The sequence below is a fragment of the Pinus tabuliformis genome, chromosome X (assembly GCF_031772625.1).
Source record: "Pinus tabuliformis cultivar Carrire ecotype Pingquan chromosome X, CPIR1, whole genome shotgun sequence".
NCBI lineage: Eukaryota > Viridiplantae > Streptophyta > Pinopsida > Pinales > Pinaceae > Pinus > Pinus tabuliformis.
The window spans coordinates 1019047081-1019071829 of NC_142308.1; the positions used below are offsets into that span (position 1 = coordinate 1019047081).

The following is a 24749-nucleotide window of genomic DNA, read 5'->3' on the forward strand; positions in this document are numbered from 1 at the left end:
AATCAAGGCCCCATGCTGTTATTGTTACTTTGGGAAATAAGTTGTACAGGATATCAGAGGTAGCACCACCTACCGCCATCTCTTTGATTACTACAAAACAATGCAGAAGCTCATTTCCAAAACCAGAAAATTTGTTTTCCTAATGATACGCCCTCAAGAAAAGAAAAAGACAATGGCCACGACCTCTATACAGGGCCCCTCCACATGACAACTACAGATGGACAAGGTCCTGGAGGAGTACGAAGACATCTTCACCTCCCCCGCAAGGGTTTCTCTGCACTGTCAGGTCAAGCACGCCATTGATCTAACCCTAGGTGCACCGCTACCCAATGGACCAATCAATTAGCACTCCGTTCTAGAGAATAATGAAATCAACTGGCAGATTCAGGAGCTGTTGCAGAAAGGTCACATCCATCCGAGTTCATCGCTCTGTGGGAGACCGATCGTGTTGGTACGGAAGAAGGATAGGACTTGGAGACTCTGTATTGACTATCGGGCACTGAACAAGATCATTGTCCATAATAGGTACCCGATCCCACGGATTGATGACCTCTTGGACCAACTGAAGGGGGCAAAATATTTTAGCAAGATCGATTTGAAATTAGGATATCACCAGGTACCAATCGAACCCTCTGATGTGTGGAAGACTGCCTTCAAAGCCAAGGAGGGCCTTTTCGAATGGTTGGTTATACCTTTCGGATTGACGAATGCTCCTGCAACCTTCATGAGGCTAATGGATGACATCTTGTAGCCATTCACCAACTCATTTGTAGTGGTATACTTGGATGACATCCTGATCTTCAGCCAGAGTTGGGAGGAGCACCTCCACCACATCCGGCAGGTTCTCCAAACACTGCGGCAACACAAGTTATGTGCCAATTTGGAGAAATGCGCTTTTGACATGAACTAGGTTCAGTATATGGGATACATTATTGATGAACATGGGGTGCATGTGGATCCAACCAAGATCCAAGTCATTCGAGATTGGCCATCTCCAACCACTCTGACAGAGCTCTGCAGCTTTCTAAGTCTTTCCAACTTCTACCACAGGTTCGTGTTGGGATTTTCTCATATCACTTGGCCCTTGAGTCAAGTCACCAAGGGAGGAGAGAAAGTAAAATTCTTTTGGTCTGAATCTCAACAGAAGGCATTCACAGAGTTGAAAGATCGCATCTGCACGACACCAGTGCTCACATTACCAGACTTGCAACAACCATTTGAAGTTGAGATAGATGCCTCTAACTATGCTATTGGGGCAATCCTTACTCAACACGAGCATCCAATGGCATATCACAATGAGACACTTTCAGACACAATCCGAAAGTATCCCACTTATGACAAAGAGATGTATTCCATTGTGCAGGCCTGCCGACAATGGAAGCATTACATTTTGGGGAAGGAAACAGTCATCCACACAAACCACCGACCCCTGCAGTTCATACAGACCCAAGGAAAATCGCAGAATGATCGCCATCAAAAGTGGTCCACATACCTGCAACAGTTCCATTTGAATATCAAGTATAAGAAGGGTAGCACCAATAATGTTGCAGATTGCCTCAGTTGACCACCGATCATGGCGTTAACCACTGTGCTCAACTCTTGTGGGCACGAGACTTCTGATTGGCCACTTCTCTACAAAAGCGACCCAGAATTCGGCCACACATACCAAACACTCTTGGAGGGTCAGCATGTTCCAGATTTTCACCTCCAGGATGCCCTGTTATGCCACCTGGGTCACCTTTGTGTTCCTTCAAGCGAGCGTACCAAGATGATTTGGGAAGCACACTACAGTTGGGATGCTGGACATTTTGGGTCAAGAAAACGATGGCAGTACTGCAGAAGTATTTCTATTGGCCGAATCTTCAACAGGATGTCGGGAAGTACATCAGATCATGCACTGCCTGCGCCATTGCCAAACCGACCATCAAGAAGCAAGGCCTCTATACCCCGCTGCCTACCCCTAGTTGACCTTGGGAATCCATCTCCATGGATTACATGTTAGGCCTTCCTTCCACTAAGCATGGAAATGACTGTGTTTTGTGGTTGTCGACAAGTTCTCGAAGATGGCCATTATGGCTACCTGCAAGAAGAATATCACAGCAGAAGCCACTGCTCAACTCTTCTTTGAACGAGTGTAGGTACACTTTGGGATCCCACAGTCTATCATCTCAGATCGGGACAGCAAGTTCCTCAATACATTTTGGTCCAGTCTCCGGTCGATGCTCGACACCAAACTCACTAAGTCCACATCCTTCCATCCTCAAACTGATGGCTAGACAGAGGTTGTCAACAGGATGATCGTACCATTCTGTGCATGTACAACTCAAAGCATCCACGCACATGGGACGAGAGCCTCCCCTATGTTTAGCACAGCGACAATCGGGCTCTCCACAACTCAATTGGCCACAACCTTTTTCAGGTGGGCTTGGGATTCCAGCCACTATGTCCCATTGATGTGGCCATGCCATTTGCAGCTACTCATGCAGATTCGGCTCATGTCTAGTCCCAAATACATAAGGCAAACAACTTCATTGAACACATCCAACATATTCGCCAGCAAGTCCATGACATTCTGGAGAAATCAAATGCCAAGTACAAACAATGACATGATCAACATTGGGTGCCACACAAGTTTCAGGTGGGTGATAAAGTCTGGTTGCATTTGCAAAAGGAACGCCTTACCGGAGCCTATCAGAAACTCAGACCAATCCGATATGGTCCTTACACCATTACCAACATTGTAGGAGACAATGCATTTGAGCTCAGCATTCCCCCATTCCTTGGCCTGCACCCAGTGTTCAATGTGGACCGCCTTCGGCCATACTTTCCACCATTACTAGACACATCTGACATTGCAGAACAGCTCACACCCACAGAGTTAAATCCAAATTGCATGGAACAAGCTACAACTGATCGGATCATGGACACACAGATCAAGCACACTTGCCAGCAGAATATCCAACTATATCGAGTTGTCAAAGCAGGCCAACTCCTTCACCAGGGCAAGTGGCTCACCAGGGACCAAGTTCAGCAGAAGTTTCCTCATCTCATGGAGGAACTCAATGCAATGGGGACCATTGCTTCCTAAGGGGGGAGGAATGATCCAGGTGGATATTGGTGGCCACCTGCCAAGTCCACTTGGACCCCCACCATTGTTTGTTTCAGCTTTTCAATTTCCTTAATTGTAGCACAATTTACTATTTTTAGCAGTTTTTCGAGACCTAAACTTCCGGAGCCATTTTGAGGCCCTAAACGATGTTTTTTGGGAAAACTGGGAGCAACGTGGATCCATGGACCAATTTTCTTCTTTCCAAAGCTATAGTTCTCGGATAGATATTTCTAACGAGATACTGTGTGCGTCAAACGGAGATCGTACACCAAAGTTATGACCCCGGGAAGTTGATGTACCAATTTACCCAAACGGGGCCTACAGTTTGGCGTTTCATCTTCTAGGGTTAGGTTTTTGGATGTTTAGGGTTTTCCATAGTTTCTCAACAATAAATAGGCCTTCGAGCCTCATTGTAACACAGTTCAGAGGCATGTAGCCGCCACATCTCTTCTCAGAGATAAGCTACCATCGCCCTAGCTAGGTTATTTCCATTGTTGTTTGTAAGCATATTTCAGTATTTTACATTAATGAAATGAAGTATTATTTCCGTTGCATCTCTGTGTTTCTGGCTATCTCTGTGATTTGTTGCGTTCCTGTTTAAATCCGGATCAGTTGAATTGTCAACAAGAAAAGGATAAGAGGAGGCTTGAGGGTCACTTGGAGAACACACCGAGTTGATCAAGATTTCGATTTTTTTGGGCAGAGTTTGTTGAGGAAGTCGAAAGAGTGAACAGAGTTGCAGCTAAGGGGCAGTGAATACAGAAGCATAGAGGCAGAGACAGTACGAGGATCAGCGCAGAAGCCGGGAGAGAGGGACGCAGAGCCAGCCAGAGGTTCACGCAGAGCCAGTCAGGGCTCATGCAGAGGCAACCAGGAGCTACGCAGTGCCTCAGAGAGCCAGCGTGGGTGACGCAAAGGCTTTAAGGGCTGACACAAGACCTCTAAAGGCTGACGCAGGGCGAGCTAGGGTGACGCTAGGTAGATGCTAGGCCAAAAAGAGCTGACGCAGTCCCCACAGGCTGATGCTAGGATTTTCGTGGGGCAGATTGGAGCTGGGAGTTGTCGTTAGTGTTTATCTGGGGTTTCAGCCGGAACATCTGTCTCTAACTGAGAGGTACTACTGCCGAGATTATTCTCTGCTAGGTGAGACGGTTTTGGCACCCAAATTGTATTCTGAAATTGCATAATAATTAAAATCCTCAGAGAGATGCACCGATTTTCCCGCATTGGGTTTCTCCAGGGACATTGGTCCAAAAAAAATGGTGTCACTTGTGTGCTTGTTTTGTTCCCTTCAGTTGATGATTTGTAATGTGTTGAGCATGTACTTGTATTTATTTTCAATATTTACATGGTAAATAACTTGTTAATTAATCAGAACAAGTAGGGAGAAATAAATTAGAAAAGTACATGAAGGGTTTCTAACAGTTAGACGTAGAAATTCCAACACAACAGCGCTGTAGCAACAGAGGGTCAACACAAATTAGCAACAGAGGTAGCTTCAACATCATAAGGCATCCAAACTGACCAGCATGTCAAGGTTTGGGTGAAGTCAGTTTCTTACTTCTCAGTAATTGAGTTGCAGTGCAGCAGTTAGCAGTGGCAATTCTATTGGCGACATGAGGCAGCATCTTGAGAGGGAGCTGCAGTACAGATATTGCCGATATCACACCATAATACAAAAAAAAACACATGCACAAGAATCAACACAGATATTTTGGACAAATGTCCCCGGAAAAACCCAATGCCGGAAAACCGGTGCAGTAGAGGAGGATTTTATTATTCAGCAATTCTTCAATACAACTAGGTGACAAACTGGCTTACCTAACAGAGAACAAATCTTCCTCCACCACTTCTCCCGATCTTAGCGTCAGCTTTACTGGCCTCTACACAGCTCCCATACCCTCTGCGTCAGCACTGGGCCTCTCTGCGTCACTCACACAGGCCTTCCAGTGACTGCGCAGTCTGCTGCTTCTACGTCTGCCTCTCCAACCTCTACGCTAGTAATCTGGTGTTGTTCCTGACTCTTTGTCCTGTACCCACTGCCTCCTGCTACTCTCCAGGCCACTAGTTTGAATTTCTCAGCTAACCTCGCTATAGAAATCGAACTGACTGGTCTCCCTCAGTGTATCTTCCAACTGACCCTCAAACCTCTTCTTATACTTTTCTAGTTGGTCCTTCAACGATCGAGATTAAATCTCTAATCAACGGCTAAGATTAGATTTGGCTTGATCCATGACTTTTGGAACCTTCTAACCCAGTTTTATATTAATACCCATTAATATTTTATTTTTCCTAAGTTTAAACTTAGGAACTCCATTAACAATATTAATTATTTTAATATCTCCCAAACATGTTAGAATCTGCCCAAACCATTTCTAGGTCTTGGAGATCTCATGTGCTTTAGCCTCTCCACCAATTTTCATGGCTAGAGCACATCTGATGTTACCCCAAATCAACACTCCCTCTTAGCGAGGACTGTGCTCTAGTAGTACTCCACACTGAGCATTACTCTGATCATATGGCATCAGTACCTGTGTTGATGCTAAGTCTCCGTGCCCAACATCCTCTGCACCATTACATCCTATATTGCTTCCCATGGCGCTATCACTGCCACTACTACATCTGTACTGTAGCTCCCTCTACATCCGTGTTGTTGCTGGTCCATCTTCCCAACATTGCATCTGCACTGCAAACCCCTCTGCATCCGTGTTGTTGCTAGTCCTTCTTCCCAACACTACATCTGCGCTGCAAACTCCTCACCATGCTTGGCGTGCTACTACTAACTGCTACTGCACTGCAACATCATACCCATTTCTGCTACTGAAATGGATTCTTTATCATCCCCATCTTCTCCCTGAAATAATCAAACTTGGTTCTTCTAAGGGCCTTGATAAGGATGTGTGCCACCTATTCTCTTGTAGGAGTGTAGCTCAACTGTACAGCTCCTCATTGGACACAGTCTCTGACAAAGTGACACCGGATGTCAATATGCTTTGACCGATCATGAAACATTGGATTCTCAGAGAGCTTGACGCAACTCTGATTATCACACATGATCCTGGTCGCCTCCATCTTTCTTCTGAAGTTTCACGAGCAATTTTCTAAGCCATATGGCTTCGCACGAAGCTGTGCTTTCAGCCATATATTCTGCCTCCGTTGAGCTCATAGCCACATATTTTTGTTTCCTACTACACCAAAAGGTCATTCCTGATCCAATGTTGAAACAGTACCCAAAGGTACTTTTCCGATCCACTGAACTTCCAGCCTAATATGCATCAATAAATCCACTCAATCTGATATCCTTACTCCTGGTGTACAATAGTCCATAATCGACTATTCCCTGTATATATTTGAGAACATGTTTGGTTGTTGCCCAATGTGCCCTCTTTGGTTCCACCATGAATTGACTGAGGGTGTTGACAGCATAACAAATATATGACCTGGTATTGACGAAATACATCAGGGACCCTATGAGCTGCCTGTATAAGGTGGGATCAACATCCTTGTCTTTTGATGCATCAATTTTCTTGCAGTTGGTGATCAATAGAGTAAACATGGGTCTACAATCCTCCATCCTGAATCTCTTCAGGATTTATGTAGCATATTTCCCTTGCCTAAGGAAGATCTCCCCCTTTTGCTGCCAAACTTCCAACCCTAGGAAATAATGCATTCGTTCCAAATCCTTCATGTCGAATTTTGTGGCTAGATTCTTCTTGTAGTCCACAATTAGCCTGGATGATCCTGTCAAGAAGAAGTCATCCACATATAATACTAGGATTAGAGGCTCATTCTCTACAACCAAATAGTAGAGATTTGGATTTGTGTCACTCTTGACAAATCCCATCTTCTGCAAGTAGCCATCAATTTGACCATACCATGCTCTAGGTACCTGTTTCAGCCCATACAAGGCTTTCTTCAATCTACATACATGAGACTTCTTCTCATGTGTCTCAAAGCCCTCTGGTTGTTCAATGTATACCTCTTCTTCTATCACCCCGTTCAGAAATGTCGTTTTGACATCCATCTGATGAATCTCCCATCCCATCTGTGCTGCAAGAGATATCACGATTCTAATAGATGTATACCTGGCTACCGGGGCGAAGGTTTCTTCGTAGTCAATTCCTTCCTTCTGAGCATACCCCTTAGCCACAAACCTGGCTTTGTATTTTTCAACACTACCGTCTGCAGTGTATTTAATCTTGTAGATCCATCTCGAACCTACCACTGATTTGTCTTGATGCCTTGGCACTACCTCCCAGACATCGTTCACCATTATGGAGTTGTACTCCTCTACCATCGCATCCAGCCAATCCTGATGTTGAGCAACCTCCTAAAAATTGGCAAGCTCCCTATCCTGAGCTACTAATGCTTGATATCTATCTGGTTGTTTCGCTCCCTCTAATTGTTCCTTAGTGCACAGATGAAGTCCTCTGCATCTCGCTGAATCTAACGAAGTTCACTGCTCGTTCTACCTCTGCCAGCAAGTGCTTCTGTTAGCTCCTCCTCATCCTGTGATTCTTCCTGATCCGAGGAAGAATTCTTTACTTCCATTGGTTCAAGAGGTTTGACCAATGGCTCCTCTTTTGACTGCTCCTCGGAAGGCATTTCTCAAGATTTTCTGAAAGTCCTATCCTCCATGAACTTTACATCTTGTCGAACTACTACCTTCCTGCTCCCTAGAAGATAGATTTTGTATGCCTTAGTGTTCTCGCTATATCCCACAAGATATCCTTTCTCTGCAGTTTGATCCAGCTTCTTCCTCTTTTCCTCGGGTATGCAGCAATATGCTAAGCTCCCAAATATCCTGAAATGACTGACTTCATGTGTCTTCCCTGTGAAGACTTTCTCTGGAATAATCTTACCCAATGCCCGATGAGGAGTTCTATTCTAAACATAGACTGTCATGTTGCATGCTTCTGCCCACAGGAATTTTGGCATATCCTGATCATACATCATGGCCTGAGTTGCTTCTACGATTGACTTTTTCTTCCTTTCTGCTACTCCATTCTGCTCCGGATTGTAAGGAGTTGTCCACTCTCTTCTGATGCCCTCCTTATAGCAAAAGTCAGTGAAGTCCTTATCAACATACTCTCCACCATTATCTGAGCGCAAAACTTTTATTTTCTTCCCAGTCAGATTCTCCACCAGAGCCTTGAACTCTTTGAATCAACAAAAAACCTCCTCCTCAGATTTCAAAAAATAAATCCATGTTTTCCTTGAGCGGTCATCAAAGAAGGTGACGAAGTACTCAGCACCACTAAGAGCTTTTGTGGGCATAGGTCCGCAGATATCTGAATGTATCAATCCTAGTACACTCTTGGCCCTGCTTTTACTTCCAGGAAATGCTACTTTGGCATACTTTCCTAGAGCACATCCTCTGCATACATCATCTCGTTCCGTACTAAGATCCAGAACTCCTGTTACAGCATTCCTAAGAATTCTCAAAGCCCCATGGTGCAAATGTCCCATTCTTCTGTGCCATAGTTCGTTCAAGTCCTTGTCTCCATGACTGCCTATTAGTGCCATTGGTGATTCTAATTGTAATCTGTACAACCTGTTAATTTTGATCCCGATCTGCACTTTCTTTTTCCAGCTTGGGTGTTTGACGTATACTTTCTCCTTGATGAAGAAAATGTCATAGCCTTTACCTTGAAGTTTCGATACGAAAAGTAAGTTCATCCCCAATCCTGGTACATGCAGCACATTGGTAGCACAGAACCACTCTCCTGTTTCTGTTTCAAAAACTATGGTACCCCTCCCTACTGCAGTACACTTTGCCTTGTTCCCCATGGTGATCTGAAAGTTCATCCTCTCCCCCTGATAATCTGAGAAACATTCCCGGATTCCCGTCATATGCCAAGAGGCTCCACTGTCTATATACCATACTTTTGATGGTGCAGAACTAGCCACACAAGCCACTTCATCTTCCAGCCTAGTAGCCAACATAGAGAAATCGAAATTACTATCTCCTGTGCAATTTTCTGAAAATTTATGTGAGTCTCCTGACGTAGATGCCTCTGCATCATGGTCTCAACCCATAATTGATTTTCCCTTCCTATCTCTGATTACTTGCTCTGATACCATGTGAAACTTCTACCACTGCAACCACTGGTTTATTTTTCCTACTTATTTCCCAATAAGTTATTTACGAAAAATACTTCAGTAAACATTAAAATAAATTATGTTGCTGATATCACACCATAATATAGAAACAAACACATGCACAAGAATCAACACATCAACACAGATATGTTGGATAAATGTCCACGGAAAAACCCAATGCGGGAAAACCGGTGCGAGGAGGATTTTATTATTCAACAATTCTTCAGTACAACTGGGTGCCAAACTTACTTGCCCAACAAAGAATAAATCTTCCTCCACCACTTCTCCCGATCTCAGTGTCAGCTTTACTGGCCTCTACACAGCTCCCAGACCCTCTGCATCAGCTCCTACCTATTTGCATCAACATCGGGCCTCTCTGCGTCACTCACGCAGGCCTTCCAATGACTGTGCAGTCTATTGCCTCTGTGTTTGCCTCTCTAACCACTGCGTTGGTTTTCTGGTGTTGTTCCTGACTCTCTATTCCGTACCCGCTACCTCCTACTGCTCTCCAAGCCACTAGTTTGAATTTCTCGGCTAACCCCGCTCCAGAAATCAAACTGACTAGTCTCCCTCAGTGTATCTTCCAACTGACCCTCAAACCTATTCTTATACTTTTCCAATTAGTCCTTCAACGGCCGAGATTAAATCTCTAATCAACAGCTAAGATTAGATTTGGCTTGATCCATGACTTTTAGAACTGTCTAACCCAGTTTTATATTAATACCCATTAATATTTTATTTTTCCTAAGTTTAGACTTAGGAAATCCATTAAAAATAATAATTATTTTAATATCTCCCAAACTGGTTAGAATCTGCCCAAACCATTTCTGAGTCTTGGAGATCTCATGTGCTTTAGCCTCTCCACCAATTTTCATGGCTAGAGCACATCCGATGCTACCCCAAATCAACAGATGTAGCAGTGGCAGAGGTAGAGTCATAGGTAGCAAAACAGAAAGCAGCAGTGCAGTGGATGAAGGGCAGCAGGCCAAGCATCAGCATAGAGGACCGATGCGGAGGATTAGTGTGATGCTTTTATGGTGAATCATTGTTAGAGCACATTCCTCGCTAAGAGGGAGTGTTGATTTTGGGTAGCATCGGATGTGCTCTAGCCATGAAATTTGGTGGAGAGGCTAAGACGCATGAGATCTCCAAAAAATCGTTTGGAGAAATTCCGCCTGGATGAAGAGATATTAAAATAATTAATATTTTTAATGAGTTCTGAAGTCTAAACTTAGGAAAATTAAAATATTAATGTGTATTAATATAATATGGGTGAGAAAGTTCTAAGAGACGAGGATCAAGCTAGTTCTAATCTTAGTTGTTGATTAGGGACTTAATCTCGGCCATTGAATCGTCAATAAGAAAAGTATAAGAGGAGGCTTGAGGGTCAGCTAGAGATACACCAAGAGAGATCAAGAATTCGACTTTCTAGGGCAAGGTTTGCTGAGGAAATCCAGTTAGAGATCAGTGGCAGCGAGGGGCATCAGCAAGGGATTTCCATCCAAGGCTGAAGAATACATATCATAGAGGCCAACAAAGTGTCAGAAGAGGCAGCACAGAGCCTAAGAGGGATGACGTAGAAGCTAAGGAGGTCAGCGCAAAAGACGCAGAGGGCCGTAGAGGCTGATACAGAGGGCCATAGAGGCTGACACAGAAGTCGAAGAGGGCTTCAAAGGCACTGCTGGGAGTGTCTATGGGGCAAACTAGGAGCAGATCAACTAACACAGAGCTGAGAGAGGGTGACGCAGTTCTAGAGGAGTGCTTGGAGCAACTTTTGTTGTCCATCACAAGGAATAGCCAAATTCACTGTGGGATTGTTCATCCGGTTGCTAATTTGTCGGAATATCTATCTCCAGATAAAGGTACTACTGCAGAGGATATCTCTGAAGGGTGAGCCATTTCTGGCACCCTAGTTGTATTCAGAAATCTGCTTAATAATAAAACCCTTATATATGTTGCACCGATTTTCCCGAATTGGGTTTTTCCGGGGACAATTGTCCAAAAAGAACGGTGTCCCTTGTGTTGTCTTAGTCTACTTCAGTTATTGATCTATATATTTGTGAAGGTTGGAATTGTGTTTACTATGATGTTTATGTTATTAAATAACTTGTTAAGTTGTTAATGTAAAGAACAAGTAGGAGATAGTAAACCAGATATTGCAGTAGGGGTTTCTGATGTGTTAGATTTATGAATTTTCAAATGGTATCAGAGGGTTGCAGATCAAAGAGGACTGAAGACACCAGCCGAAGAAATCTAAAAATTTGCAGCAGAGAAGCAGCTATCCCAAGAGACGGTGTTGTTAAAGAGTTGAAGAGGCAAGAGCAGGATTGACGCAGTGCAAAGAGGGTGATGCAGAGGCTCACGCAGAGCCTGCATCAGCATTCTGACCCAAGAGAAGGGCTAGCGCAGAGGTAGAGACGGGCAGAACAGGCTAACACAAAGCCACGTCATCCTTCTCAGCCAGGAAGGATTGACGCAGTTGGCCGGGAGGAGAAGATTCAACCTACGCCATGATTGCACAGAGCCTGAAGGGCTCAAATTCTTAAGTTTCCTGGGCTAAGGGAGCTGTGGAGATTGTGATTTGAGGAGTTGGTGGGACGTTGTTTCTGTCAATGCAGAACAGTGTCTAAGGAGATGGAACCAAGGTAGAGGGAAGCACTACCTCGACAGATTTCTAGCCAAGAAATCTAGATCCGGGTTGCAACAGCAAAGGGGGATTGGAGAGGAGTGAATCAAGAGTTGGCAGGAAGATTTCTAGGAGGGAAATCGAGACTCAGAGGGAGTCTAGAACAGGAGCGAAGATGGCAGTAAATGGATTGAGGGGTCAGGCCAAATTAGATGGGGCTTCCAATTTTGTCATCTAGAATGCCAAGATCCTGGCAATCCTGGACAAACATCGCAACAAGGACTATGCCTTGAGAACCGTAGCAATCCCAGTTGACCTGATTGCAAATGAGAAGTATGAGGAGGCCTAGGCGAAGGAAAAATGCATGATTTGAGACGGGCTCAAGGATCATGTCATACCACATATTGCTGAGAAGAATATAACAAGAGAAATGTGGGAGACCGTAACCACCTTATACCAGGGCTCTTCCGTGCAGCGAAAGATGTTATTGGAGAATCAGTTGAGGTCATATCAGATGCAGAAAGGATAGGAGATAGATCCCTTTCTCCTCCAGTTGCAAGGGATTCGCGACCAGCTCACTTCCGTGGGATGTACACTGAATCCAGAATTCATGGTCAGGACTGCCCTGAGTGCAGTCTTCGCGGAGTGGGAGACATTTGTCCAAGGCATTTTGGGCAAAGAAAGTCTCCCTAATTGGTAGGAGATGTGGGCAGCTCTTCGATAAGAGGAGTTCAAGAGATTGACCAAGGCGGGGAGTAGCGGCAAGGGAATTCGAATCAAGGAGGAGGAGGAGGATGTACCTCTAGCATCTGCGGAACAACAGAGGGTTCAAAAGAGGAAGAAGAAAGATATCTCCAAGGTCAAGTGCCTCAATTGTGGGGAGCTGGGACATTATACCTCTCAGTGCCCCAGGAAGAAAGGCAAGGGAGAAGCTTTCGACTCAAAGGCAGCTCCAGCAAAGGCGGAGAACGATGTCGAGACTGATGATGATTGTGCCATGAGTGCTCATGCACCTCTAGAGAAGAGGTAGGGAGACATAGAGTTGTAGTCGAGATGACTACATGCTAGGGCTAGATCGTTGAGGTGCCCAAACTCTTGGATCACATACGGCTACGGGAGCCCTTAACGACAGTAGCAAAATGACAAGTGTCGGCTGGAGCGAGGTGTGATGGAGCGACAATGGTAGAGCTAGGGTGCCAAACTCTGTAGCAGCGCAATAGAGGTTGCAGCAACGCAAGAGGCACAGAGGAGGTTGCAGCAACGCAGTAGAAGTAAAGGGTCAACACAGATTAGCAGCAGAGTTAGCTTCAGCATCACAAGGCATCCAGACTGACCAGCATGTCAGGGTTTGGGTGAAGTAAGTTACTTACTTCTCAGTAATTGAGTTGCAGTGCAACAGTTAGCAGTGGCAATGCTATGGGCAGCATGAGGCAGCATCTTGAGAGGGAGCTACAGTACAGATGTAGCAGTGGTAGTGGCAGATTCATGGGCAGCAATACAGGAAGCAGCAGTGCAGTGAATGAAGGGTAGCAGGCCAAGCATCAACACAGAGGACCGATGCGGAGGATCAGTGTGATGCTTCTATGGTGAAGCATTGTTAAAGCACATTCCTCACTAAGAGGGAGTGTTGATTTTGGGTAGCATCGGATGTGCTCTAGCCATGAAATTTGGTGGAGAGGCTAAGGCACATGAGATCTCCAAAACCTAAAAATTGTTTGGAGAAATTCCACCTGGATGAACAGATATTAAAATAATTAATATTTTTAATGAGTTCCGAAGTCTAAACTTAGGAAAATTAAAATATTAATTTGTATTAATATAATATGGGTGCGAAAGTTCTAAGAGACGAGGATTAAGCCAGTTCTAATCTTAGTTGTTGATTAGGGACTTAATCTCGGTCGTTGAATCGTCAACAGGAAAAGTATAAGAGGAGGCTTGAGGGTCAGTTGGAGATACACCAAGAGAGATCAAAATTCGATTTTCTGGGGCGACGTTTGCTAAGGAAATTGAGTTAGAGATCAGTTGCAGCGAGGGGCAGTTCAGCAAGGGATTTCCATCCAAGTCTAAAGAATACATATCACAGAGGCAACAAAGTGACGGAAGAGGCATCGCAGAGGCCATGGAGGTCGGCGCAAAGGACGTAGAGGGCCGTAGAGGCCGACGCAGAAGTCGAAGAGGGCTTCAGAGGCACCACTGGGAGTGTCTGTGGGGCAGACTCGGAGCAAATCAGCTGACATAGAGCTGAGAGAGGATGACGGAGTTCCTGAAGGGTGACGTAGTTCTAGAGGAGTGTTTGGAGCAGCTTTCACTGTCCAGCACAAGGAACAGCCGAAGTCACTGTGGGATTGTTCATTCGGTTGCTGATTTGCTCGAATATTTGTGTCCGGATAGAGGTACTACTGCCAAGGATATTCTCTGAACGGTGAGCCATTTCTGGCACCCTATTTGTATTCAAAATCTTGCTTGATAATAAAACTCTCATATATGTTGCACCGGTTTTCCCGAATTGGGTTTTTCTGAGGACGATTTTCCAAAAATACGGTGTCCCTTGTGTTGTCTCAGTTTACTTCAGTTGTTGATCTATATATTTTTGAAGGCTGCAATTGTGTTTACTTCAATGTTTATGTTATTAAATAGCTTGTTAATGTAAAGAACAAGTAGGAGATAATAAACCAAATATTGCAGTAGGGGTTTCTGATGTGTTAAATTAAGGAATTTTCACAATTATTGTATCAGAAAAATAGTTTCTACTGTGTTATTGTATAAAAATCAACAGTTTACACATTGTAACTCTGGATTCAGCATTTGATCATTGTTTTATGGTCTAAACTAAATACACCAGCAGTTTTGCACATCAAACTGCCATATTTAATTTCATTCTCCAGCACTTGTTATGGTTGATTGTCAATGATAATTTAAAATTGTGGCATCTAACGATTAGGCAAATTTGGATTGACACAAACTAAATCAATTTGCAGTTTTCCATCGTACTACACTCACTTTTGATTAGACTGATATAATTGGGTTGATTATACAAATTAATCAACTCAACCTAAATAAAACTTCCACACTATAATGATAGACTGGATTGATTTAGTGACACCCCTCTACTCTTGGAAACCCCATTTCCTTCGATCTAAAGAGTCAGGCAAGGCTACCAAGGTGAGTGGGTGGCTTGCTTGATAGTTGCCTGTACGCTCTGCAGTTGCGGTTAGAACTTTTACATCTAAACGAGAGCTTTAGCAGTAAAAGTCACTTTTAATGCAACTCTGCGAGGCCATTCTATTTCCAAAAGCATAAAGAAAACAAACGTTGATAAAGACATGAACCAAAAATCCTTGAGCCAAAGAATGACCTCACAGCAAGACACCAAAAGAATCTCTATAGGCCTCTTCATCGTAAATTTTCCATAACATCCTCATCTTCCAAATCCTTTGAATTCTCCACATCTTTCTCTTTCGCTACAATTTATCGTTTCTTCAGGAGACTATTGTAGTCTAGCACTGACGTTAATTGCGCAAAAGATGAAATACGGGTTAACTAATATTTTTTAACGAGGATTTGTGTTATCATTCAGGGAAACTTTCATTAAAATAAGATAAACAAGACAATAATGATTATTTTGAATTTCCTTTCCATGTAAAATCAAAGCCATTTCACAATGTCATAGAATTTACAAGGGAGCAATCCAACAAAATCTACATACAGTCAAAGTTCTGACATCATATACATTTCTATATTCTAACTCAGACCCTTGGATGCGTATATGCATATCATCAAGTTAGCAAACGTTTGAGGTTTAAACTTTAAGGCAATTAAATAAAGTATTTAAAAAGAAAAAAAATCAGTGGTTGGAACAAACCTCCCATATTTCTTGATCAGTGTGCATATGCAGTGGATCCAAGTTATCTCTGACTGTTCCTTCAAAAAGGGTTGGTTCTTGAGAAATGATATTGAGTGTTGACCGTAAGTCATTCAGACCAAGTATACTGATATCAATCCCATCAATGATTATTTTTCCAGCAGCAGGCTCAACTATTCGGAAAAGGGCCAAAACAAGAGAAGATTTCCCACTGCCTGTCCTTCCCACGACACCAAGTTTTTCCCCTCCATTAACAGAGAAGGTAACATCCTTTAATACAAGTGGTGCTTTTGGGAGGTATCTTAACTGAAATAAATCCACAAACCAAAAACATAAATAAGTAGAGAACTTAGGAAACATAAGGGTCATACCATTAAAAGAAATAAGTCAAGAAATATTGGATTCCTAGTAGACATCTGACAGTGAGAGCAAGTTCTATTTATAACAATCACCCAGTAAAATGAAAGATCATACATTCTTTTGGTGGAAAGACAAATTTTGAAGTAAAAAATTATGATTCCGTAAGCATTCCTCTTGGAGTACTCAGTAAAGAAAGTGTCAAAAAAGGAGTGGTATATGCACATAAAGGAACAGTCAGAACTATGCTGCATTGGATGGTAAAATCAAAAAAACTAAAATCAGAATAAAATCTTTATTATTACCAAAATGCTCCAGGTACTGGACACTGTCTTTGACACCATCTCTGTGATTTAACTTTTGAGTTGATTATAGTCGGATCAAAATGAAGTAATTCAACACATTTAGTGAATGCAACAGGTTTTTGTTTTCTGGTCAAGTCCTTACTTATAGCTGAATTTCAGACAGCCACTTAAAATGCTCTAATACATCATGTATTTCCTTTTTGATGTATTTAAAATGACAGTAAAAATTTTAGAAATTCTTACTCAACCACTAAAATCCTTTTGTAGGAAAAAAGGTTAATGACGTTTATCTGGATGATAATTCTGAAAAATGATTCATAAATTTGTGAGATTGATAAATTATTTCCAATTATGAGTTACTCAAATTATATCTCATAACATGCATCCAAGGAACTTATTTGAGTGGAAACCTCTTTGAAGTCAATTTTCTCTTCAGAAGCCGTAACACACCCCCTTACCTCTCTAACACTGAGGAGGTGGTTATAAGTTAGACCTGATTCCCATGTTGCAGTGATGAGAATGGGGTTTAGAAGTTTCTAAATTATATATATATAGAGAGAGAGAGAGAGAGAGAGATTTTCAGATACTTGTGAATGTATGATCAAAATTTACTACAGCAGATTTCAATCATCTTTCGCAATTGTTACAGGCTAAATGTGCTTGACAACTAGGGCGAAATCTAGTAATCAATATAAGCCCAAGGAAACTGAACCTCGATACTAAATGTAGGTTTAACCCCGTATAGAAATTACCTACATACAAATTCTAAACACAGAAAATAAACAATGGCAAGAGCATAACACATAAAACAAACATACACAGAGATTTTCCCCTAGATCCAAAATCCGGGACTACCAAATTGATTTTTCATTATTTTCCTTTCAATGTTACAATACATATATATACATGTCGAAGCATCCATGAACCCCAATCCATTAACCCTGGATTAGAACATAACCGTAGTTCCCTTGATCGGATCTACAAAATACCATGGACCGAAAACCATCACGCCCAAAACAATGTACAAAATCCATGCACAAAACCATAGGTAAGTCCACCCACCTAATATAACACAACTCAGCGCTCTCCCACTTGTTGTTTTCTTTCCACAGGGGACCACAGGAGAGCCTAGTCATTGATCCAACCTTGCAACGCCCATTGTTTCTCTACACCAAGAGAACTTCTCAGAGCTCACAGATTTTGTCAATGCATCTACAGTATTCTTCAAAGTGTCCACCTTTACCAACAACACCTTTTTGTCTTCTACCATATTCCTCACAAAGTGATAATGAACATCAATGTGCTTTGTCTTTGAATGACAAGTAGGGTTCTTTGCCAAGAAAATTGCACTTTCGTTGTCACAGTCTATCCTTATAGCTCGTCGTACTAACCCCATACTTGAACACAATCTCTACAACCAAACTGCTTCCTTGCTTGTATGAGTGGCTACCATGTATTCTGCCTCTGTAGTTGACAGTGCCACTACAGATTGTCTCTTGCTCATTCAACTGACTATACCTCCAAATAGGTTAAATACATACCCACTTGTAGATCTTCTATGATCCAAATCTCCAACCCAGTCTGCATTAACAAAGCCACAAATGTCCAAAACTCTGTCCAATCCTGGTCTTCCTTGGTAGCACAAACCATAACCACTAGTGCCACGCAAATACCTTAAAACCCGCTTCACTGTTGTCCAATGCTCCTTCCCTAGTTTTGACATAAACCTGTTCAATACTCCCACTGCATGTGCAATGTCTGGTCTAGTACAAACCATCGCATACATCAGGTTACCGACTGCACTTGCATATGGAACACGGGACATGTCCTCTTCCTCTTCTTGTGTCTTGGGACACTGTTCAGCAGATAACTTTACACCTACAGGAATAGGAACTTTCATCGGTTTACAATCCTGCATATTAAACCTCTGCAGTATTGTCTCGACATACTTCCTCCGGTTTAACCAGAGCTTCCTCTTTGCCCGATCTCACTTAGTTTTCATGCCCAAAATATAGTTTGCAGCACCAAAATCTTTCATGTCGAATTTGGAGGACAATTTGGTCTTCAAATCTTGGATAATTATTAATTTCTTTGTCATTTCCAACCAACAACATATCATCCACACACAAGACCAGATAAATAACACAGTCAACAATTAATTTAAAATACATACAATGATCTACTTTGCTTTTGGTGAAGCCAAGTCCCCGTATAAATGTATCAAATTTCTAATACCACATCCTTGGTGACTGTTTTAACCCATACAAAGACTTTTTTAACTTGCATATCAGTGCTTTCTTACTCTTCACTGCAAAGCGTTTAGGTTGTTTCATGTAGATCTTTTCTTCCAGATCCTCGTGAAGAAATGTTGTCTGCACATCCATCTGTTCTACCTCAAAATCAAAAGCAGCAGCAACAGATAAAAGTAATCACCAAAATCAATTCTCGACACCTGGAAATAACCTTTTGCTACCAACTAAGCTTTGTATTTCTCCACCTTTCCTTCTGTATTCATCTTCTCCTTGAACACCCATTTGTTGCCAATGGATTTCCTTCCATCCAGCAACTCCACCAAATCCCAAGCCTCATTTTTGTGCAAAGATGCCATTTCATCAACCATGGCCTCTTTCCAAACTTTGTCATCCTCTGAATTTACTACTTTCTTCACAGTTATGGGATCATCATCAGTAATAGATAAAGTAAAATTTGAACAGAAAGCAGATGGACTATACCTTTCTGGTTGTCTTCTTTCTCGAACTAATCTTCTCACAACTAGAGTTTGTGACTCTTCATCTTCTAATTCCTCTTCTGCTGTAGCGTCTGATTCTTCTTCCTTTAGCTCAAACTCTATCTTCTCAGGTTCCTTTGGTAGGACTTCATGTTTAATAACATCTTTCACCTCTCTAAACCAATGTTGTTAAAAGCGCGAGCGGGATTTAATCGGCGCCGGGAAAAAAGCGGAAAAAATCGTTAAAAGCGGGAAAAAAGCGGAAAAAAGCGGGAAACAAGCGTTTGGCACAAAAATATTCATTTTTTTTCATTTTTTTTCAATTTTTTTTAAATCTAAACCATCTACAACATAAAATAAATACATTGACACATAAATATGATAAAAAAACTAATATATAAGATCTTTAATATCATTTCTAGCGCTAAAATCACACATAACATTGAATCATGTCCTGAATAGTAAGTCCTGAGTCCCAACTCAGCCTCAAAATATCAACAAAAAATATGATAATGTATCTCATCATGTCATAATGTCATATACAATAAAATGAAAGTCTAATCCTATTGATTTCCTCTGCCCCTCTTGCAAGAAAATGGCACAACTTTCTCTTTCCCTCTAGATGTAGAAGCTGGTGCCTGTGCTGGTGGCAATGGCAGTGGAGTCTGACGTGCTCTAGAAGCTGAAGAACTAGTAGTAGCAGCTACAGGAGGCTGAGGTAGACGGAGACCACGTCCTCTACTGGTGGTAGTGGTAGCCCGAGTAGGCGGTGTCACCTCCTCCTCCTGCTCCTCCTCCTCCACCTGCTCCTCCTCCTGCTCCTCCTACTCCTCCTCCTCCCCCTCCTCCTCCCCCTCATCCTGCACTAACCAATCATCAGTGGGATCCATGAGAGGCCTCTCGGTCTCAACCCTCCATTCAGCAGTGGTGTCAATCCCATCCAATGAGATGGCTTCCGTATCAGGTGTCTTCTCTAGTTGTCTCACCCACAATCGAAGATTGTAGTAGACATAGACCATGTCATTAAGTCTATGGGACTCCAACCTGTACAAAGTTCATGAAATAATAATTAATAATTAATATTATAAAAAAAATATTGTTTAAAACTTTAATGAATTCAAAAATTTATTTGGAAATTTGCAATATTTTAAATGTTTAAGTGTTAACCTATTGCGCTTCTTGTTGTGCATTTTTTCAAATACACTCCAATTGCGCTCACATCCCGAGGAGCTGCATGTTTGGCTGAGGATGCGTACGGCAAGCTTTTGCAAAAGGGGTACTCTGACACCATACATCTTCCACCATGCGTCTACAACAAAATTACAAATAAAATTTTAAATAAACATAAGAAAAAAATGGAATTTGAAGAGACAATGAAATTTGAAACAAAGTTACAAAGTACAAACTAAAAAATACCTGGCATTTTAATCGTCCTATCAGTGACAGCCATCTCAAAGCCAAATGTGCCACCTGACATCTTATATGTCTCAATTTGTCTAGAGATCTCTATACGTTCTTCTGGAGATCTCACCATCTTCTGGACACAGGTTAATAATCCTTCCACGACCTCAACATCAAAATCAAACCCACATGCATAAGAAAATGCAGGGTTCAGGAAAAGCCCAGCAGCATGAATGGGACGATGGAGTGTGTTGTTCCATCGCTCATCAATGACTTCCCATAGAAGGAGTTGTCTCTGAAACCCATCATCTCCCTTATCATCATAGTAGGACCGAATGGCTTCTTTGGCCCTGTCCATGGCTTCATACAAATAGCCCATTGCGGGCTTCTCACCATCAACCAACCGAAGAACCTTTACCAAAGGTTCAGTAACAGCGCACACCTCCTGCACTCCCGCCCAGAAGTCTTCCTGGTATGAAACTAGTTTGCACACGGCCTCTCCTTCTGGTTTGCGGCTCATTGACGAAGCACGCCACTCCTCTGAAAGAAACATTCTCTTCAAATCCCACATAGAATTCAAGAGGGATTGAAGAGATATGAAACTCGTCGCAAACCGTGTAATGGCGGGGCGCACCAACTCTTTGTTGTTGGTGCATTTTCTCATCAAGCTAAGCACAGATGTGTGATTGTAAATAAATTTTGTGATGCTTTTTGATGAGTCAACAATCTCTTTGACAAAGGGAATTTTCCCTATGTCCTCTAACATCAAATCAATACAATGGGCAGCACAAGGTGTCCAAAATAAAGTAGGATGCCTGTCCATAAGCATTCTACTAGCAGCAACATAATTTGCAGCATTGTCTGTTATGACTTGGACAACATTTTCTGCACCCACCTCCAAAATAAACACATCCAGCAAATCACATAAAGTTCTTGCATCTTTGATTTGATGAGTTGCATCAATAGATTTGATAAACATAGTCCCCTTGGGACAACTAACCAAGAAGTTTATAAGGGTTCTCCCCTTTTGGTCAGTCCAACCATTTGACATAACAGTGCATCCTGTTTGTGCCCATGATGCCCTAAAATCCTCCAATCTTTGGGTGCAGTCACGCTTTTCATCTTGAAGAAGCCGGCCTCTGAAATCATGAAGAGAAGGGATTTTGTACCCCGGGCCAACACTGGCAATAGCATCAACAGTAGGTTGGAAAAATGGATTATTCCTTATAATACTGAAAGGAATATCACTCCAGAGGAGAAATTTTGTCATCAACCTGTCAGCTTGTTCTTTTTCAGTTCTTTTTAGCATTGAACCAATAGTTGGTTGTGAACCAGGTGTGGTTCGAAGAACAAAATATGATGATGCAGCTACCGGATTGACTGACGCTGCAGTAGAACCAGTGCCACTTGGCCCACTTCCTTCAGCTGACCTTTTTAGTTGCCTTTTGAGTTCTTCTTTGGCCTCTCTAGTGTGCTCTAATTCTCCCAATGCTCTCATGGCTCTTTGGATAATTTCAGCAGTTGTATTTAGACAGGGCCCCACATCATGTCCAGGGATTTGTGCAAGGTGGAACTTCAACCTGTACACCCCCCCGAATATCTCCTTTCCACACAACTTGCAATACAAGTTTTGTCTATCATTCGGAGTTTTAGGTTCACCATATTCCCAGAAAGGATCCAATTTCCTTGGCATGTTTGTTTTTGAATTTTGAATTTGCAAACCTATGGAAAAATAAGGATTAGGAAATAGGAATTTAAGATTACATAATACAAATTACAATTTAGCATTTACAAAATTACAAGTTAATTATTTCCAAACCCAAGTTACCCAACCAAATGCCAATGGCAAATGCCAAAAAACAATGAAAATTCAAAAAAAATAAACAATGTTTAAAAAAAATGAGAAAATAAAAATAAAAAATTGGTTCTCATAGTCATAACAAATTAACCATCCCAAATCAATGAAAAATTACAAAAAATTCTTTAAAAACAATGTAAAACAAAGTTTTTATAGAAGCAAAACAAAAAAAAATTAATCTACATACCTTTTTTATGGACAAATTGGTGATCTTGTCTTGGATTTCTCCTAAAACCACTTGGATTCGCTCCCAAATTCGACGGAAACCCTTCAGCTCCTCTCCCTCACCTCTTCTCCTCCTCCTCCGCGCGCAGACAGCATAATGAAATAAAAAAAATCGTTTTTTGCCTATTAAAAGCCCGCTGCCCCGACCATCTGCGATTTTTTCCATAAAAATCGCGATTTTTTCGAAAAAATCGCGATTTTTTCAAAAAAACGCGATTTTTTCCGAAAAAATCGGTATAAAAAAAAGCCGCGATTTTTTGGTATAAAAATCGCGATTTAAGCGGGAAGGGGAAAAAATCGCGATTTTCCGATAAAATCGCGATTTTATCGCGATTTTAACAACACTGCTCTAAACACCACATCTCAGATGTACACAACCTTCCTTGTTACTAGGTTCCAAAGCTTATAACCTTTTAAACCATCCTTATACCCAATAAAGATGCATTTTTCAGATTTACTATCCAACTTTGTTCTTTTCTCCTTTGGAACATGTACATATGCATCACATCCAAATACCCTCAGATGTGAAAGAGAAGGTTTCTTACCAGTCCATACTGTTGGAAGAATCACCGCACCTCTATAAAATCCGTAATTTCCACCCTGGGGATCCTAGTTACTGGCTTGTAATGTTTACCAACACCTGTTGGTTTTGGTGTAACGGCAAACCTCCACATGGTATCAGAGCTATTTGAGGGCCGCGTCCGTTGGTGATCCAAATCTGAAGCCGGTAGAACTGCATCTGACTGCCATTTCCTAGATCTGTTGTTTCTGACTGCTTTCGGGCCGAGAGGACTGCTCTGTTGTGTTGGGAGCATCTGTTCCAGTGAGGAACCCCTTTCGTTTCACGCGAAAAGGTTTCCGGTAGCCCTAGCTGCGTCATTTTTAAGATCTGGAGGTATACAGTGTTTATTTGCAGTTTACTGTTATTTTCTCTCTGTTTATTTCGGTTTCGGTTTATTTAGCCTTTTTATTACCAGATCTATACCTTTCATTTCTGCGTATGCTCTTTGCCCTGCGACTCTGTGCGATCTGGGCAAATCAGAAACAGAAAGGAAGGATTTTTCTCATGCGTATGCTCTTTTCCTTGCGCCTTAAGGTGATCTCGGAAAATCAGAAACATTGAGGAAAATATTTAGTTTCCGGCCAAAGCTAACTTTGAGCCGCAAGATTCATTTTTGAAAATATTTAGTTTTTCGGCTAAAGCTAACTTCAAGCCATAAGGTTCGTTTTCTTTGCATGTCCGTGTTGGGTTTTGTGTTTTTTGTTTTGTAGGGAAAAAGAGCTTTCTCAAAGCAAGCACGCAACCCAAAGCACCCCCCCCCCTCTCTCTCTCTCTCAAATTTTTTGTATAGATCAATTGGTTCAAAGCTATTTTAAGAGAGTAGAGGTCTTGGGTTCAAGTCTCCGTTTTGTGGGGGCGGACTTTTTCATTTCCGCACATTCCCGCACTTCGTCGGCAACTTCAACAACTTTTTTTTCAAAAAGCCATAACTTCTTCATCCGGAAGCCGTTTTTTTTAAACCAGCCTAATTTTTCGAGATCTATCCATTGGAACACTTATTTTTAGCATCTTTAGCTTCAGTTTCCATTGAAATGGAAAGTCAATACCAAGTTACCCTTGACAGCACCAACTACTTCCAATGGTTGGCTTACATTGAGGATTTACTTAGAAGTAAAGGTCTCTACAGAATAGCCTCAGGCCAAGAAAAGAAACCGAAGGATGAAGATAAGGCTGCTAAATGGGAAAATAGGCAAGATCAAGCACGTGGATTGATAGGGATGTCTATTTCTCCAGATCTTAGATTCCATATTGCAGAAATTGATACTCCTGATGAAGCAATGAAACAAATCAATAAAGTTTTTGGGATTAAAAATGAAATTAGAGCCCATCAACTTGAAAATGAGTTGCTTACATTGGACCCTAATAATTTTTCTTGCATTGAAGATTTCTTGTTCAAGTTCAAGACCCTTAGATATCTTTTGGAAGGTGTTAAAGTTAAGAAAGAAGATAGTAACCTTATCTATTCCATTCTTACAAAGTTGGGACCAGCCTACTCTGTGTTTGTTTCCACCTTCCATTCTACAAGAGAAGCCTTCATTTCTCAAGGAACAGACTACAAGTCCCCTTCCTTTGACTCTTTTTGTGATTCTTTAATAAGAGAACAAGAAAAACTCT

The 24749-nt window shown here is 41.9% G+C and overlaps 1 protein-coding gene across 2 annotated transcripts in view; it reads right to left on the minus strand.

The window, feature by feature from the left end:
- Positions 1-24749, minus strand: part of LOC149143201 (ABC transporter C family member 14-like) — a 477216-nt gene that overhangs the window by 160346 nt on the left and 292121 nt on the right. For both annotated transcript variants that reach the window (XM_089447332.1, XM_089447333.1), the window contains exon 10: positions 15700-16005. In XM_089447332.1, the coding sequence (XP_089303458.1) occupies positions 15700-16005 (306 nt within the window). The remainder of the gene's footprint in view (positions 1-15699; positions 16006-24749) is intronic.